The sequence below is a fragment of the Pteropus vampyrus genome, unplaced genomic scaffold (assembly GCF_000151845.1).
Source record: "Pteropus vampyrus isolate Shadow unplaced genomic scaffold, Pvam_2.0 Scaffold302, whole genome shotgun sequence".
Lineage (NCBI taxonomy): Eukaryota > Metazoa > Chordata > Mammalia > Chiroptera > Pteropodidae > Pteropus > Pteropus vampyrus.
Window position 1 is genome coordinate 1,875,769 of NW_011889083.1, and position 18,764 is coordinate 1,894,532.

An 18,764-nucleotide genomic window follows, 5' to 3' on the forward strand; every position below is an offset into this window, starting at 1 on the left:
TTTCCTTTTTGAGAGTAATTTACTAACTTGGCATCTGCCTACTTGTGATTAGTTATGATTTTTAATGATTTGATAGGGACTAAACTTTAGTGATCATACACCTTTAATCCACTATTCAAATTGGAGAGGAGGGAAATGCTTCATTTAATCTCTTTATTAAAAAAGACTCTCAGTAAGATCTTGTACCACCTAATATTTTTGTTAGACTAAAGTTTAATAATAAATGTCTTTATTACAAAAGTCTAAGCAGATGATAATGAACTCTAGAAATATAAAAATCACTGGGATTTTTATTTTCGGTGGGCAAAGGAGTGTTTGATATCTTACTTGGTAGAGTATTCATTATCAAGTATAGGAGAACTAGATTGATCATTTGTTAGAAAATTTCTTATAGTTTAAAATGGAGAACTTAGAGTTGGGATTTGAGATATGTGATCTAAAGTGCGTTGACCCACTTCCTGTATGTGATAAGCTGACTAAATGACCTGACAAGATACCCGTGTCTGAATCCCCAGAATCTGAATGTTACCTTCTAAGGTAGAAGGGACTCTGCAGGTGTGATTAAATAAATTAAGGATTTTGAGATGGGATGATTATTTTGGATTGTCTGTCTGGGCCTTAAATGTAATCACAAGTGTCCTTAAAAGAAGGAGATGGAGGTTTGACTACTGTGTTTTTGTTGCACTTAGCATGAAAAATGGAATTTTCTTATTTATGTATGTATTTGTCTGAAGTTCCTGGTAGGCGGGGGCTTTGAGTTATTTATAATTAAAACAGCATATAGACTAGGGGTTGGAAGCTAAGCTATGGAATGCAAAGGTTTTGAAATGCAGGGAGAGGAGTATATCTTTGGAGGGAGCTTCTTTTCCTAGAGAGCCTCTTGAAAGTATGGAATGTTCAGCTCATAATTATTAGAGAATAATTAATTGCACTTTGGAAAAATGTCTTTGGGACCCTCTGCCTTTTCTAAGTCACAGACTACATTTTAAATTGTTCTGTAAGGGAAGGTGTTTTTAGCCCAGTTGATGTGACTGGTAAATGTTTTGCTTTTAAAATGAGCATACACACAATTTTTAGAGTATTAATTGATATGGTAATAGCTTGAGCACATGTAGTACTTACTGTTTAGAAATAAAACAGCAGTTACATAGCCATGAAATGATTACAGCTGCCAAATAAGGATCATAATAGTGACAAGTCATTTTCTAGTTTATTTAGGTACACCAGCAACAGAATACTCCATAAACTTGCTTAGACTTGGTATCTTTCAGACTTTTAGTTACTTATCTGAAGTATACTATTTTCACTATTTCTGAGCAGTGATAGTCATTCAAAATCTCATGATCATGTCCTTGGTACCCAGGAAAAAGACTCAATCCTTGTTTGTTGAGTTGAATTGAACTAGCCTCCAATTATGGATTCCTTACCATATGTTTCACAGTTCAAGCTGCTTCTGCTAAAATGTTTATGATATAGTAAGAACGAGATCAAAAATTGCATATACAGTGAGATCTGTTATGCTCCATAGAGATTAAAAGCAGCCTCAAAAGAAGTATGTTAACATGTTTATATTATTAAATGGATTGCAAGATGTTGGAGGTCTGTTTCTTAATACTTTTCTGTATTGGGCAAAAAGGCATATGGACATGATTTCTGGGTCTGGCCTAAAGCAGTGCCCAGCTCTCGAGTGCCCTATACAGATAGCGTGTGAGGCACAGACACCAGACAGACTGTCCTTGCCCAAACTTGTGATTGAGTTTCTAGTTGCAAAAGCTGCTTTACCCACCATTATAGTCTAAAGCATTTCTGAAGGTTAAGTTAGACTTCGAACATTTGTTTATTTGTTCAGTGAACACATGAACTGAATGGCTGATTTTGCCAAGTCATGTTACTTACATTAAGCATAAAGTAAACCAAACAGATGTAGCCCCTGCACTACAGATATTTCTGGTATATTAGAGAAGAAGACCCATATCAAACAACACTCAAGCAATTTCTACTTAATAATGATTATGAAGGAAAAGTATCAAATACTATAATGAGCCACAGGGGAGGGGAGAGTTTCGGGTAAGGCTGAGACCCAAAAAAACGAGAGGAGTTAGCCAGCTATAATAAGAATATGCTGAATGGAGGAAACTGCATGGCAAAGGCCAAGAGGTAGAGAAGAGCATATGAAGAGCTGAAGGAGACCAGTGTGGTCTGTTACAGCTGAGCTGGGAGAGATTGGCACAAAATAGGGAGGTAGGCATGATGGAGTGTAGTCCTGTAAGCTACAACTTGGGGAAGCTGTATCTGTAACCGAAACAAATCAAAGAGATTCTGAGAAAGAAGGGTAAAATCCACCCGAATCCTCTAATGACAGAAAGTCCTTGCTCGAGCCTCCACACAGACTCAGTGTTTGCTGTGACCTCATGGCCTCTTTTTCTAATGCCTGGTACCATGGCAAAAGGAAACTGGGTGCATTTAGTGTACCTTACCACTACAGCTTCTGGAGGAACCTGGTACACATATGTTTGTGTCATAGGATACTTGGGAATTGGGGTAGGCAGTGTTGGATTCCATTGATTATTCTACCACCAAGTTGTTAGGATACAGTTTCTTTTTTTATAAACTGGCAGTAAGTAAGTAAGCCTTTCAGTTGGCAAGGTTTTTTTTTTTTCCTCTTTTGTCAGTTATTTCTTACTGGAATTAGAAGAAACCTCTCTTTAATTATTACTAGTAAAGGTTAATGTAAAAACAAAATGATCATTTAGCCTGTTTTCATAATCTGTGTGATTATATTCTCATACAGCTGTTCTCCATTGTTAGCGTGTGGTTGCGCTGGGAAATTTTCACTTCTGGTCACAGCTTATTACTGAAAACTATTATAATAAGAGAAATGACCTTAAGATATATACTTGTATTATCACTGAGGTGTTCTCTGACAAGTAGTTCTTCCTCTAAATGAGCATACTTCATTTGTCATTTGTTTAAAATCACTGCAGAATGAAAACTAGTATCTTGAAGCCTAAGGACATCATACCTCTTTCCCACACTGGAATTATAAAGAAGAATGTACTAAGCATTACTTATTCTCTCTTTCCTTTTAGATTCCTCTTAATCCTTTGGTGACAATTCTGTGACACAGGATGGCCACAAATAAGCCCAAGGGTCAGAATTCTTTGGCCTTACACAAAGTCATCATGGTGGGCAGTGGTGGTGTGGGCAAGTCTGCTCTGACTCTGCAGTTCATGTATGATGAGGTAAGTGCTGATTTTATAATGGATATCAAAGTTTGGGCTTTCAAAGAGTATTTCTCTAGATTAATTCTGGTGATATTTTGGATGGATTTCTTGAATCTCGAAAGGAGTCGTCTTTTTTTCCATTTTAAGAAATTGAGAGCTAACGTTTATATACAACTCGATTTAACAAGTCAAAAGCTCAAGGTTTGTAAAAACCTTAACATTTTAAAATACAAAACAAAACTGGAAACTACCTATTTTTGAGCAATCTAACTTTGGCTTTTTTAATTTTAGTGTTCTAATGGCAATTCTCACCTTGAATTAATAAAAGTGGAGGATATTATACCTCACTGAGATTTGAGGTTAACACACATAAAGGTCCTTTAATAACCTCAGTAAAAAAGTTATTTGTTGTATATTTGACATGACACTACATTAAATGATAAACGATGTATCCCTAAAATATAATTATTAGACAGGTTAACAGATTTGTGTGTATGTATTTATATCAGACTTTGTCCACCTAGATTCTTTACCTAGAGGACTGTTATCAAGTCTAAATGATTTAAAAGATAGTAATCTTATTAAGCATTTATCCTCATTTCTTCCTTCCAGTAGAAGCAAGGTTTTGTGGTTACTCTTTCTTACTTAATTCTCATAAGTCCTGCATGGTAGGTGGGGGTATCCCCATTTTACAGATGAGAAAAAACCTCAGAGGGTTTTTTCTGCTTAAAGCTGGTCTCTTGACAAAAAAATCTTGCAAATTTTTACCATTCCATATCTTCTTCTATTGCCTGCCTATCAGCACTTTTTTCACACACACAAAACTCAAATCCATCAGTTGTCCTGTTTGTTGGCGACTTTAATAAAAAATTTAGAAAGGAGGGATTGAAATAGTACTTTAAATGAAATTGCTAATTTATCTGTCCAATTCTGTTCCTCATACTATTCATTTTAATAGTTACTCTTCTATTTTTTTTTTTTATCAAAGTCTACAAACTATTTACTTTTGTCAGTAAGAATAATGGGTTCCTTTTTCAAAAATAAAAGTTTATAAAACATTTTCCACAAAGTAATTATTCTAGTTTCTTAGTTTTACCATTTCCTTTTTCTTTTTTTCTCATTGCCATCTTTTTTAAATTTCAAATTTTATTTTTCAGTTATACTGAATATTATATTAGTTTCAGGTGTACACCATAGTAATTAAACATTTATATAACTTATGAAATGATCACCCCAATAAGTCTAGTACGCATCAGACACTATACATAGTTATTATAATATTACTATTATCCCTTGCTGTACTTTACATCCCTGTGGCTGTTTTAATAACTGGCAATTTGTACTTCTTAATCCTGTTTACCTTTTCACCTGTCCCCCAAGCCCCGTCCTGTCTAGAGACCATCAGTTTGTTCTCTCTGTCTATGAGTTTGTTTCTGTATTGTTTCTTTGTTTATTTTGCTGTTTAGATTCCACATAAGGGAAATTATATGGTGTTTGTCCTTCTCTTCGAACTTATTTCTCTTAGCATAATACCCTCTGGGTCTATCTGTGTTGTCACAAATGGCAAGATTTCATTCTTTTTTATAGCTAATATTTTATTGTGTATATATGCCACATCTTTATTCATTCATCAATCGGTGGACACCTAGGCTGTTTCCATATCTTGGCAATTGGCAATATTGCTGCAGTGAGCATGGGGGTACAAATGTCTCTATTTGAATTAGGGTTTTGTATCTCTACAGATGAATACCCAGAAATAGAATTGATGAGTCAGATAGTTGTTCTGTTTTTAATTTTTTGAGGAACCTTCCTACTGTTTTCCACAGGGGCTGCACCAATTGACAGCTCTCCCAGCAGTGCACGAGGGTTCTCTCTTCTCCACATCCTCGCCACCACTTGTTGTTTGTTGATTTATTGATGATAGCCATTCTGACAGGTGTGAGATGATATCTCATTGTGGTTTTAATTTGCATTTCCCTGATTATTATTGATGTTAAGCATCTTTTCATATGTCTGTTGACCATCCTTATGTACCCTTTGGAGAAACGTCTATTTAGGTCCTCTGCCCATTTTTAAATTTGATTGTTTGGGGTTTTTTTGGTATTAAGTTGTATTAGTTCCTTATGTATTTTGGATATTACCACTCCTTATTAGATATATCATTAGTGAATATCTTCTTCCATTCAGTAGGTTGTCTTTTCATTTTGTTGATGGTTTCCTTTGCTGTGCGAAAACTTTTTATTTGATATAATCCCATTTATTCATTTTTTCTTTTGTTTTCCTTGCCTGGGCGAACATATCCCAAAAGAATATTGCTAAGAGGGATGTCAAAGAGTTTACCACCTATGTTTTCTTCTAGGAGTTTTATGGTTTTAGATTTTATATTTAGTCTTTAATTCATTTGAATTTATTTTTGTATATGGTATAAAAGAGCGGTCTGGATTCAGTTTTTTACATGTATCTGTTCAGTTTTCTCAGCACCATTTATTGAAGACACTGTTTTTATTCCATTGTATACTCTTTCTTGCCTCCTTTGTCATGTATTTGTTGACTATATAGGCATGGTTTTATTTCTGGGCTCTCTGTTCTGTTCCATTGATTTACATATCTGTTTTTATGCCAGTACTATGTTGGTTTGATTGTTACAGGCTTGTAGCGTAGTTTGATATCATGTAGCATGATACTTCCAACTTTATTCTTCTTTCTCAAGATTACTTTGGCTGTTTGGGGTCTTTTGTGGTTCCATATAAATTTTAGGGTTATATGTTCTAGGTCTGTGAAATGTGTCATTGGTATTTTGATAGGGATTGCATTGACTATAGATAGATTCCTTTGGGTTTTATGGACATTTTAACGATGTTAATTTTTCCTATCCATGAGCATGACATATTCATCTATTTGTGTCTATCTTCTCAAGAGTTTTCCAAGTACAGATCTTTACCTCAATTAAATTTATTCCTAGCATTTTATTTATTTTCATGCATTTGTAAATTGGATTATCTTCTTAATTTCTCTTTCTGATAGTTTATTATTGTATAAAAATGCAACCTATTTTGAATATTAGTTTTTTATCCTGCTACTCTACTGAATTTATCAGTCATAATAGTTTTTTGGTTGAATCTTTAGGATTCTCTCTATATAGCATCATGTCATCTGCAAAAAATGACAGTTTTATTCCTTCCTTGCCTTTTATTTTTTGTATGTTTCCTGTGGCTAGAATTTCCAATATTATGTTGAGTGAAAGTGGATAACTTTGTCTTGTTCCTGACCTTAAAAAAGCATTGAGCTTTTTATCACTGAGTATATCATGTTAGCTGTGGGTTTGTCATATATGGCCTTTATTATATTGAGGTATGTTCTCTCCATCCCCACATTGCTAAGAGTTTATAATAAATGGATGCTGAATTTTGTGAAATGCTTTTTCTGCATCTATTGATAGGATCTTAGGATTTTTATTTTTCATTTTGTTTATGTGGATTAGCATGGTAATTGATTTGCAGATATTGAACCAACCTTGTATCCCAGAAATAAATCCCACTTGAACATGGTGTATGATCTTTTTAATGTATTACTGACTTCGGCTTGCTGATATTTCGTTGAGGATTTTGTGTATCTTTGCTCATCAAGGATATCGGCCTATAATTTTTTTTGTTTCGTAATGTCTTTGTTTGGTTTTGGTATCAGGGTACTGGTGGCTTTGTAAAATGAACTTGGGAGCCTTCCCTCCTCTTCAGTTTTTTTAAGTAGTGTGAGAAAGATAGGTGTTAATTCTTCTTTTAATGTTTGGTAAAATTCACCTGTGAACGCATCTGGCCCAGACTTTTATTTGTTGGGAGTTTTTTTTATTACTGATTCGATTTTATTAGTAGTTATTGGTCTTTTCAGAATTTCTATTTCTTCTTGATTCAGTCTTGGAAGATTATATGTTCCTAGGAATATATCCATTCCTTCTGGGTTGTCTAATTCGTTGGCATATAATTGTTAATAGTATTTTCTTATAATCTTTTGTATTTCTGTGGTGTCAGTTGTCACTTTTCCTCTTCCATTTCTGATTTTATTTGAGCCCTCTTTTTTTGTCCTGATAAGTCTGGTTAAAGGTCTATCACTTTTGTTTATCTTTTCAAATAACCAGCTCTTGGTTTTATTGATCATTTTTATTGCTTTTTTGGACTCTTTTATTTTCACTCTAATCTTTATGATTTTCTTCCTTCTACTCTGAGCTTTATTCCTCCTTTTTCTAGTTCTTGTAGGTGTAAGTTTAGATTATTTGTTAGATATTTTTCTTATTCCTTTTTTTTATTTTTATTTTTCAATTAGAGTTAACATTTAGCATTATTTTATATTAGTTTCAGGTGTATAGGATAGTGGTTAGACATTCTTGTTGCTTGAGGTAGGCCTATATTGCTGTGAATTTACCTCTTAGAACTGTTTTGGCTGTAATACACACACACACACACACACATACACACACACCATATTGGATCGTTGTGTTTTCATTTTCATTTATTTCAAGGTACCTTTTGATTTATTCCTTGATCTCGATCTTAACTCATTCATTGTTTAGTATCATGTTATTTCACCACCACGTGTTTGTGCGTTTTTGTTTTTTTTTTTTTTTTCAGTTTTTTTTCTTCTGCTGTTTTTGGGTAAAATGCTCTAAAAATATCAATTATATATGTCTGGTCTGATGTGTCATTTAAGGACGCTGTTTCTTTGTGGGTTTTCTGTATGAATGATCTAACCATTGTTGTCAATGGGGTATTAAAGTCCCCTATTGTTGTCTGACTGTGATTTCTCCCTTTATATCTATCAATACTTGCTTCACATATTTAGATGCTCTTATGGTGGGTACATAGATGTTTACAAGAGTTCACCCTCTTGTTTGAGTGATCCTTTTATCATAATGAAAAGCCCTTCTTTGTCTCCTTTTACAGCCTTTGTTTTAAAGTCTGTTTTGTCAAAGTATTGCTACCTCAGCTTTTTTTTTCCATTTTCATGAAATATCTTTTCCATCTCTTTACTTTGAGTCTATGGGTGTCTTTTGATCTGAAATGGATTTTTTGTAGGCAGCATATGTAAGGGTCTTGTTTTCTTATTTATTCAGCCACCCGACGTTTTTTGTTTGGAGCATTTCGTCCATTTACATTTAAAGTAATTATTGGTAGGTATGTAGTTATTTTGTAACATTAGTTTCTTCTTGTCTGGGAAGCTTTTTTTCACTGCTTTGAATCTGAATGACAGCCTTCCTTGGTAGACTAATCCTGGTTGTAGTTCCTTACTTTTCATCACATTGACTATTTCATGCCAATCCTTTCTGGCTTGCAAAGTTTCTTTTGAGAAGTCAGCTGACACTCTTATGAGAGCTTCCATGTAGGTAACTAACTGCTTTTTCTCTTGCTGTTTTTAAGATTCTCTCTTTGTCTTTAACCTTTGGCATTTTAATTATGATGTGTCTTAGTTTGGGCCTCCTTGGGTTCATCTTGTTTGGGACTCTGTACTTCATGGCCTTGTATGTCTATTTCCTTCACCATGTTAGGGAAGTTTTCAGTTATTATTTCCTCTAATAGATTCTTAATCCCTTACTTTCTCTCTTCTCCTTCTGGTACCCCTATGATGCGAATGTTAGTACACTTGATATTGTCCCAGAGGCCCATTAAACTATTCTCATTTTCTTTAATTCTATTTTCTTTTTGCTGTTCTGATCAGGTGTTTTCCACTACTTTGTCTTTCCTATCACTGATTTGATTTCCTGCTTCATCTAATCTGCTATTGATTTCATCAAATATATTCTTCATTTCAATTATATATTCATTTTTGACTGGTTCTTTTTTATGTTTCGTATCTCCATTTTTATGTTTCCTATCTTTGTTGATGCTGAACATTCTTATAACCAGTGTTTTGAACTCTGTATCATGGTAGACTGCTTGTCTCCATTCCATTTAGTTCTCTTACTGGAGTTTTGTCCTATTTTTCATTTTGGACAAGTTTATCTCCTAATTTTGGCTGACTTCCTGTATTTGTCTATTTGTTAGTGGATCTACTACTTCTTGACAGAGTGGCCTTATGTAGAAGATGTTCTGTGGCATCCAGTGGCACAATCTCCCTGGTCACCTTACCTGGGTCCTTCAGGGGTGTCCCACGTGTAGGTTATTTATGCCTCCCTATTGTAGTAGGGGCTCAGTTGCTGTTGGCTCATTAGCAGGTGTAATTGACTCTCAGGCAGACTGGCTGTGAGGACTGGCCATGACTACAGCAGTTGTTGTGCTGTTGTGCAGGAACTGTCCTCATGAAATGGAATCACTTTAACATGGCTCTAGTGTCGACTGAGTTCACCCTTCAGGTGTATCTTTTGTGGAGGTGATTGGGTGGTGCTCTGGTATGATCTAAAGCTGGTCGCTGAATGTATTGGGTCTCAGGCCTCCTGGAAAGAGATTTGGTGCAGACCAAGGTCAGCCATCGCTAGTGCTGTGCCCAGGGCCTCTTGGTAGATTCTACAAAGTGATCTGTAGTTAGTTGCTTCTGGTGCTGGTTTTGGAGGTCTTAGGAGAGGCTACACTGTGAATTGAGGCTGGATGCCACTTGTTTCAGTCTTAGGACCCTTCGGTGGGCACCACAGTGCAAGCTGAAGCCAGCCACCACTTGTGCCAGGTTTGTGACCACTTAATTGAAAGTATTTTCCAGGCCAAGACTGGCCACTGCTATGCCAGGCTTGGGGCCATTTAGCATAAGCTACAAGGTATGCCAAGGTCAGCTGCTGCTTGTTTGTCATTTGTGGATCTTTGAGAGATTTTGAGATAGTCTGCAGCACAATTTGAGGCAGGCTGCTTGTGCAGGTAAGCTGTTGGAAGAGGCTGGGGCCAAGCAGGTCAGTTGGGTGAGTAGGTTCTCAGGGAATCACCAGGGTGGGGTGAGCAGTGTCAGTCAACTTTTTGGAGAGCTCAGATTTGTCACCTGCCAGCACTTCCATCCCTGGAGAGTTGTTCTGACCCCAGTCCCTCCAGCCCTCATCTTGATGTTAGGCAATTTAGTTCCTCCGTATATGTCCCTGGTGCTTTTCAAGCTGCTGCCCCAGTGCTGGAGCTTAGAGTAAGTGAGTTTGTGAGTAAGTCTTTGTGCAGGCCCCTTAAGAGGTTCACCTCTGTCTTTAGCAGACCCCTGTCCTTCTCATAACACAATCCCCACTGGTCTTCACAGCCAGATGGGGACTTCCAGGCAGTGGTGCCCTGGTGTGGGGAACCCGGTGTGAGGCTAGGGCCTCTTGCTCCTCAGAGGGAACCTCCACAGCCAAGATATCCCACCCGTTTCTTAATGGCCACACCATGGTTGTGGGTCAAGCTCTATTGGTGTCTCTGCCCCACTACCAGTCTTAAAGTGGCAGCTTCTTTGTATCCTTAGTTATAGGAATTGTGTTCAGGCAGTCTTCAGGTGGTTCTCAGTGATGGTTGTTCCATAATTTAATTGTAATTTTCATGTAGTCATGGGATGAAGCGAACACAGCATTTACCTTCTCCACCATCCTGACCAGAACCTAGTTACTCTTCTTTCAAACTAATCCTTAAATCAGTTTCCTTCTTGACAGTAAGGTCAAAAGTAAGAATATTCACATGCCTGACATTTGATGAATGTTTAGGCCTTCATTTATTATTCATTAACATTCAATATTTAATATTCATAATATCTGATATATTTGAATATTTTTATTCATTAAAGTATTCATAAGTGTTTATAAATATTTAATGTTTGCAAAATATTAGCATGTAAATGTGATAGAATGTTCTATAGCTTTCATAGTTATAAAAACACTGTTCTTTTTTTAAAAATAATTATTTATTGTGTCTACCATGTACCAGGCACTATTGTAAGCTTTAGAGATACAGCAATGAGTTGAACTGTCAGGGTCCCTGCTTCCAGGGAGGTTAAAATTCTAGCAGAAAAATATAGACATTGAGCAAATATATAAGGAAATATTAGAAATTCAAAATATTTACAGGAACCAATAAAAACCTACAAAAGTATGTGTATATATACACAAATGCTAACAATAATACACTGATCAAAATATCAAGGTGACATGAGGTTAAAAATAGGAGCAAGAATGTAAAGTTGTACTATTTTAAATTCAGAAGTTTGAGGAGAAATCTCAAAGTTCAAGACTTGACATTCAGCTGAATAGTATAAGCCACTACATTGACTTGGTTCATTTTGGAGAAAGAAAAGATTTAATGTTACTTTCAATGCTTACCTAAACATGGACTTATTTTCAAGTTATTTCCACAATTCTGGCATGAAATTTTATATTTAGAGTCACATAGAAAAGAAGTTCTTACACATTTGATAAAATACAGGCATACCTTGTTTTGTCGCGCCCAGTTTTATTGCACTTCACAGGTGTTGTGTTTTTTTACAAATTGAAGCTGAGACCCTCCACCAGCAAAAAGATTACCACTCACTTTATTGCGATACTTGCTTTATTGTGATGGTCTGGAACCAAACCCACAATATCTCCGAGGTATGCCTGTATATATATAATAGCTTTTGCAGGTATAGTGTTTTAAGAAAGAAAAAAAGGACATATTTCAAGCTGTAAACAGCCTAGATAGAGCTGATGCTTCAACTCTCACTTTTTGCAAATGAAACCACCAAATTGTCTAAAATGAAATTTTCAATTAACGTCTTTTTTACCATTGGGGAAAACTGAGCGAAGGGTACAGAACCTCTCTGTACTATTTTGGCAACTTCATGTGAATCTGTATTTTAAAATAAGTTTTGAAAAGGAAAGATAATTTAAAAAATTGATATGCTTTTCATCTTTTCTAGTTTGTAGAGGACTATGAGCCTACTAAAGCAGACAGCTATCGGAAAAAGGTGGTGCTGGATGGGGAGGAAGTGCAGATCGATATCTTGGATACAGCTGGGCAAGAGGACTACGCCGCAATTAGAGATAACTACTTCCGGAGTGGGGAGGGTTTCCTCTGTGTCTTCTCTATTACAGAAATGGAATCCTTTGCAGCCACAGCTGACTTCAGGTATGTCAGAGAGTAATGTCATTGCTGACTTATTGCATAATAATTTCTTCCTCAGAAACAAGTGGATAACTAGAGGTTCTTACTTTCACTCTGTATCTAATTGTGTCTGTTCTCTTTTTGATATCAGTATGTGACTCTGACGCTGTGTACTTATATTCAGATGATATCCCAATGCCATCTGCATTGAAACTTAAGTTTGTGACAGCCTCAGTACCCAAAATGTCTTTAGCATTACAGAAGTATTTCTCTTTGGAGTACAATACTACTACTGCCATAATAGTTGACACTCGGATCACATACTGATGCACTGACCCAGGTCTTCAATCTTTCTCTATTATTTACTAGTTCTCAGCCCCTGTATAATTCAGCAGGCACATTACCATCCTCCTCACAATATAAATGCCCTGATAGCACGAACTGAATTTTACAATAGAAATAATAATACCATAGATTGGCACACTATGTTATGTTAGACAATATTTTTTATATCATATACTGTTTGCTTAATCAGAATCTGTCATATATTTCATTTGGTGGGTGATGGGGAAGGTTTGGTGAAGGGGAGAGGGGTTTTCTCTATACCTAAGAGAAATGTGGCATAAATAAGTTCCTGAATTAGTCCTGTAAATACCACATGCATAATCAAAAGTATTCTTTAATTGTATATTTTATTTCCATGTTAAGTGTCTGCTCTGGTATGGGGAACACAAAAGAAGCATGTAGTTTGTCCTGTTTTCAAGATTCACATAGCCTAGTTAAATAAGGCATGAAACCAAGAACCAGTTAGGGACAATTATTACTGATTATTATGAGACCATAGACAGTGATTATTACAGCAGATCCAGGAGAAGAGAGAAGCTGGAGACCTTCATGAAATAGGTGACCCTGAAAGATAAGAAGGATTTCCACAGACGAGGAAAGAAGTCATTTCAGGTGGTTGAACAAAATCCTGAACCTAGGCTTATACCTAGTATTCCTCTTTGTGTACGCTTGGAAGTCTCTGTAACTTAAAGGATTCTAAAAGAACATTCTTTGAGGGGGGGTGGGGGTGGGGAGCGGGGACGCATGTCGCTGAGAACCTTTTAAAATATAGATTTATTTGCAAAATTAAGTTCGTTAGTCTTTATAAGGAAAGAGTTTTGTATGTAATAAAGTTCAAAGGGTTGCGGGTTTTGGAAACTTGTAATCCTGGAAGATAAATTGAAAGGTACATAAATGTTAGTGCTTATTCATTCATTCAGCAAATATTTGAGTGCATATTATGTAGCAGGTCCTCTTCTATGTAACAGAGTAAATTTTATCACCATAGTCACCAAAGCCAAAGTGGTTTCTCAAGGGAATAAGATATTTTTATGCCAAGTAGAATCTTGGGCTGTTGCTGTTACAGTGAATCATTCATTACTCTTCTGTTGTATCTCCAGTGTGTTGCCCTTCCCACAAAGAACAATGTCTTAATGACCGACCAGTGATAGGGAAGGGATTTTTGAGACAGTCAGCCATCCACATGGTTTAACCTGCAAAGTACAGCACAGATGCCAGCTACTCTCTTCAGCCTTCTGGGTCCTCCCACCACCAAGGCAGAATCCATTGTTTCCTCATCCCTGAATGCAATGTGCTTGCCCCAGCTCCAATCAAACTTTTGTACTGAGCTTGATTGATTTATATGTGTTTTTCCTGACAAGGTAAAAGTTCATGAGTGCAGAATCCATTTATTAATTTATCTTAGTGTTCCTTGTACCCAGATTTGGCACAGTTGATAGCATATAACATGTAATGCTAAGTAAACATTTGATAGAACTGTTAGAAAAGTCTACCATTTTTGATTCTCACTTTCCTTATGTCAAAAATGAAGAAGCTGGACCAGTTTATAAAAGTACTTTTCCTACTCTAAAATTCTGTAATAACCTCTCAAACTATTTAGAGGGAGCATCACATTAAGCAAATGTATATGGAGGTTATAGACATAGCATTACTTTTCTCTGACATCGAGCTCATTAACTCTAAAGAGTATTGCCTTCTCACCCCTGAACCCAGTGGGTCCAAATTTTCCACAGCCATGTTTCTGATAGCATTAATCATTATAATTTCAATATGGATTTTCCTGAAGCACCTGACTATATATAAAACGACCAGAAGTGCTAGAGTTAGAAAGAAACACTTGAGTCTGTCTCACATTCCTGGCTAGTGAGACTGAGTGGTAAGTCATTCATTATTAACATTTAGTTCAGGCTGTTGATCACAAAGGAAACTGGGTAAGAAAGTAACAGCTATATTTGCTGTTACCAGCACTGGAAAAAGATTGCGATTGGCTAAAGTCCTCTTTGCAAATACATCATATATTTAATAGCAGTAATGGTGAGTATTAACATGCTTTTGGTAAGAAATCATGGTGAATGTTAGGAAATGTCACTCTCTCCGTCTATGTCTTCCTCCCAAAATCCCATGACCCCAGTTTAATCATGAGAAAAACATGAGACAAATCCCAATTGAGAGATTTTTCTACAGATTATTTGACCAGCACTCCTCAAAAACTGTCAAGGTCATCAAAAACAAAGAAAGTCTGAGAACTGTCATAGCCAAGTGGAATCTGAGGAGATGTGATGACTAAATGTCATGTATCCTGGATGGGATCATGGGAAGCATTTAAGGGGAAGTTACATTTGATACTTTACACTTTAATTTTGTACTTTATGTGCCATATTTATACTGTCTTCCTTGGTGTATGAAACTCAAACAATTGGTGGTAGAATAAGGAAAAATAGCTGCTTATTTCCCACCATGCAATAAATGAGTTAATTGTTATTATATACAAACATAAATAAATGCTAATTACAGATGGTATTTATTTTAACATATAGAGGTAATATTAATGTTTCTTTCTTATTTCTTTTATCCAGGGAGCAGATTTTGAGAGTAAAAGAAGATGAGAATGTTCCATTTCTGCTGGTTGGTAACAAATCAGATTTAGAAGATAAAAGGCAGGTTTCTGTAGAAGAGGCGAAAACCAGAGCCGATCAGTGGAATGTTAATTATGTGGAAACATCTGCTAAAACTCGTGCTAATGTTGACAAGGTAAAGGTGGCTCTCTTTACTCCTAGTTGTGAAAAATAGGTTGATTTGCTTTAACTTGGCTTCATTTTTTCCAAAAATTCTGAGACTTTCAAATAGTGATTTAGTATGTATTGATTTTTATCAGCCCTGAATGCTCAAGTTAAGTGTTAGGAATTTCTTACTTCACTTTGTCCTTTGGTTTCCAAGAGACATCAAAACATTAGACATTGAAGCTAAATGTACTGGGGTTTTTTGTTGTTATGTTTTGTTTTAAGCATTGACAGGATTCCTGACCTGAATCCCTGACCCCCCTCCCCCACTTTTTTTCCATATCTGGCTGGATAGCTTAGAAGGAATTGTGGAAGTCCTCAGAACTGACACCTGCCTGGCCCCATTTATTTCTCAAAAGTGAAGATGCCTCTCAAAATGAAGGACCCCTGGATTAGAAGATTTTTAAATCTCTGTTAGTTTAACTAACTGCACTCCCCACCCTCAGCCTCTTTTTCCCCTGCGTGGAAAGGGAAACTCTCTACTCATTTTCCTTACCTGCCCACTTTGTTTAGATTGGCCCTTCCTGGAGACCAGGTGAGGAACCACCCTTACCTCGTGACTAGGAGCCTTACCAGGTGCATTTTATCCTGCTGCTGGAGACCATCTTCACTATTTAGGAAGACTGCTTATTGGGCTGAGGCAGCACAGGTGGGGCCTTTCTCAGCCCTCAACCATCTAGGCCCTACTAAATGCCTTTGAAACTCTAACTGAAAAATTGCCTGCAAAGCTTGATAAATACAGATTCCTGAGTCTTCTCCCCCATCCCTTCACGCTGAGATTTTAATTCATCTGATCTGCGGTGGTGGAACCTGAGAATTTGCATATTTGTTATCTCTCAGGTGGTGCAGACTTCGGCTGGTGAACCACACTGAGTAACAACACTGCTCTGGGTATCCCCAAGTTTTAATGAACTGATCTGCTTGTGTGTGTGGATTCATAACCCAGATCCAGAAATTATTAGGTTAAAAATAAGAGATTTTTTTCTGTTCATTTACTGTAGGTCTTAGGACTGTCATTACTGTCTTAAGCTGAATAGTTTTTTTAGTCACGTGATCAGATTCCTATAAGTCGAAAATATCTGTACAAAATGAATGCTACAAGATTTCTACTCAGTATACGTTTTCTCTAAAGTTATGGCAAATGTTTTTAAAGTGTTAATGAAAATATAAGTTTTAAGGTTCAGCGCCTTTGAGGTTTTGAAAGGCAACATTGAACATTATCATAGCATATGTATACTTTGTTTCTGCCTAACTGATATATGGAACTAAGGGGAGTCGGAAAGAGAGATGAATAGTAACTATACAAGTTATAAAACTGTAGTTCTAACAGTCCTTGTGGTGTTACTTGTTGGCATCAGAGACCCTTGAAAAGTATGATGGTGTTCTTTATCAGAGCTCTCACAGGACAGTAAGATAAAAACCCAACTACCCAATGGAAAAATAGTCAAAAACATGAACAGGCATATTACAGAAAAGATTTGCAGATGACTTTTAAACTTGGAAAGAGGTTTAGTCTCTCTTTAAAAAAGGGCAGTTTAAAAATACATTTTTTTTTACCTGTCACATTGGGGAAAAAAGCAACAGTTTGATAATACACTGTTAACAAGAGGATAGGAAAACAGTAACTCTCATGTGTTTGTGGAAGGGCAATTTGGCTATCATCTATCAAAATATGACCCCAACAATTTGAGTTCTAAAAATTTATTGTACAGATAAAATCACATATCCACACATAAATGTATGTTCACTGGTAGTAATCGAAGCATTATTTGTAGCAGCCAAAGACAAAATATCCAAGTTTCAATGATGGACTGTGTCTATATGGTGTGTCTATATAATAGAGGACTATATGACCATTTAAAAGAAATGGAAGGTAGACCTAAATGTGCTGATATGGAATAATCTTCAACATAAAGTAAATGAAAAAAGCAAAGTGTAGAACAGTGTCCATAGTTTGCTGCCATCTGTGTTTTAAATATTCCCTCATACACACATGTGCATGCTCACACACGCGTATGTATACATCAGAGGGATATGTAAGAATCTAGTACCTGTGGTTACCAGAGAACTATCACAGTAAATACCCCTTTTGACTTTTCACTTTAAATACCCCTTTGGACTTCTTTGTTTGATTTTTTGTTTGTTTGTTTGTTTTTTTTGCTGTATGCATGTATTACTTTTCAAAAGAGAAAAGTTAAAGTTATAAGGCTATTTTAGTTACTGTGGCTATATAACAAAATATACCCCAAAAACTTAATAGGTGAAACAATTTATTATGCTCATGGAATCTGTGAGCCAAGTATTTAGACAATACACAGTGGAAGTGGCTTGTCTCTGCTCCACAGTGTCTGGTGCCTCATCTGAAAAACTTGAAGTCTGGGGACTGGAAGCATCTAAACTTTCATTTTAAAGACTTATTTACTCATGTCTGGTTGAGCTAGTCGATGCTGGCTGTTGTTCAGGGATACCTCAGTTCCTCCCCATGTGACCTTTTCCATGTGTGCTAGTTTAGGCTTTCTCTACAGCAGAGTGTCAGTGCTTTAGGGGCAAGTGTCATAAGTGAATTATAACCAGGTAGAAAACATATCACCTTTTATGATCTAGCCTCAAAAGTTTCACAGCATTATTTCTGCCTCATTCCATTGGTCAAGGTAGTCACAGAGTCCCACTCAGGTTCAGGAGGAAGGGGAATAAACACCTCTTGATAGAGAGTGGCAAGATTCTGGAAAAGCACATAAGAAGTATTGCTGCGGCCAATTTTGGGATATAGAATCTGCAATCAGTGGTCACCTCTCCAAAGTAGAATGACATTAAAGGAGGCCACTTATAAACTGAAGTACAAGTTCGTGCTGACACTAATTTCATGTACTGCTACAATCTGAAGAATGGCTATCAGATAAAGTACCCCAGGGGCTAAATAAAAGTAACTTGCACTATTCAGTTACTAGAATTAAATTATATTTGGGGTTTTTTGTTTGTTTGTTTTTGCTAAGGATATAATGTAATAGTTATAAGAGCTAGTGTTTATTAATGCTTACAAGAGCCAGGCACTGTGGCAAGCATTAATCATTTCATCTTTAGCCCTAAAAGGCATAAATACTCTTCTCATGCTCACTTTTTAGCTGAGGAAACTGAGGTGTAGAGAGATTACATGCCTGATTCAAGTTCACAGGATTGATAGTGGCACCTGCTGGCTCTGGGAATGGCCAACTCTGGTACCCATGTTCTTTTTTCAGTATTTTACTCAAAACAATGGTTAGTATCTTCCATATTGTACATTATCCACTACTAGAAGCCTGATACAGATTTTCTGGGGTAGCAAGTGTTAATATTGTATTCTTCTGTTAATATAGGAAAGTATCATGTTTTGTCACAGAAAATAAATACTAGCTCACTACAATATGCCTTATCCT

General features: G+C 36.4%; 1 protein-coding gene across 2 annotated transcripts in view; it reads left to right on the plus strand.

Moving 5' to 3' along the window:
- RALA (RAS like proto-oncogene A) overlaps nucleotides 1-18,764 on the plus strand; it is a 67,342-nt gene that overhangs the window by 45,590 nt on the left and 2,988 nt on the right. For both annotated transcript variants that reach the window (XM_011376698.2, XM_011376699.2), the window contains exons 2-4: nucleotides 3,090-3,242; nucleotides 12,042-12,250; nucleotides 15,148-15,322. In XM_011376698.2, coding sequence (XP_011375000.1) covers nucleotides 3,129-3,242; nucleotides 12,042-12,250; nucleotides 15,148-15,322 — 498 coding nt within the window. In that variant the 5' untranslated portion in view covers nucleotides 3,090-3,128. The remainder of the gene's footprint in view (nucleotides 1-3,089; nucleotides 3,243-12,041; nucleotides 12,251-15,147; nucleotides 15,323-18,764) is intronic.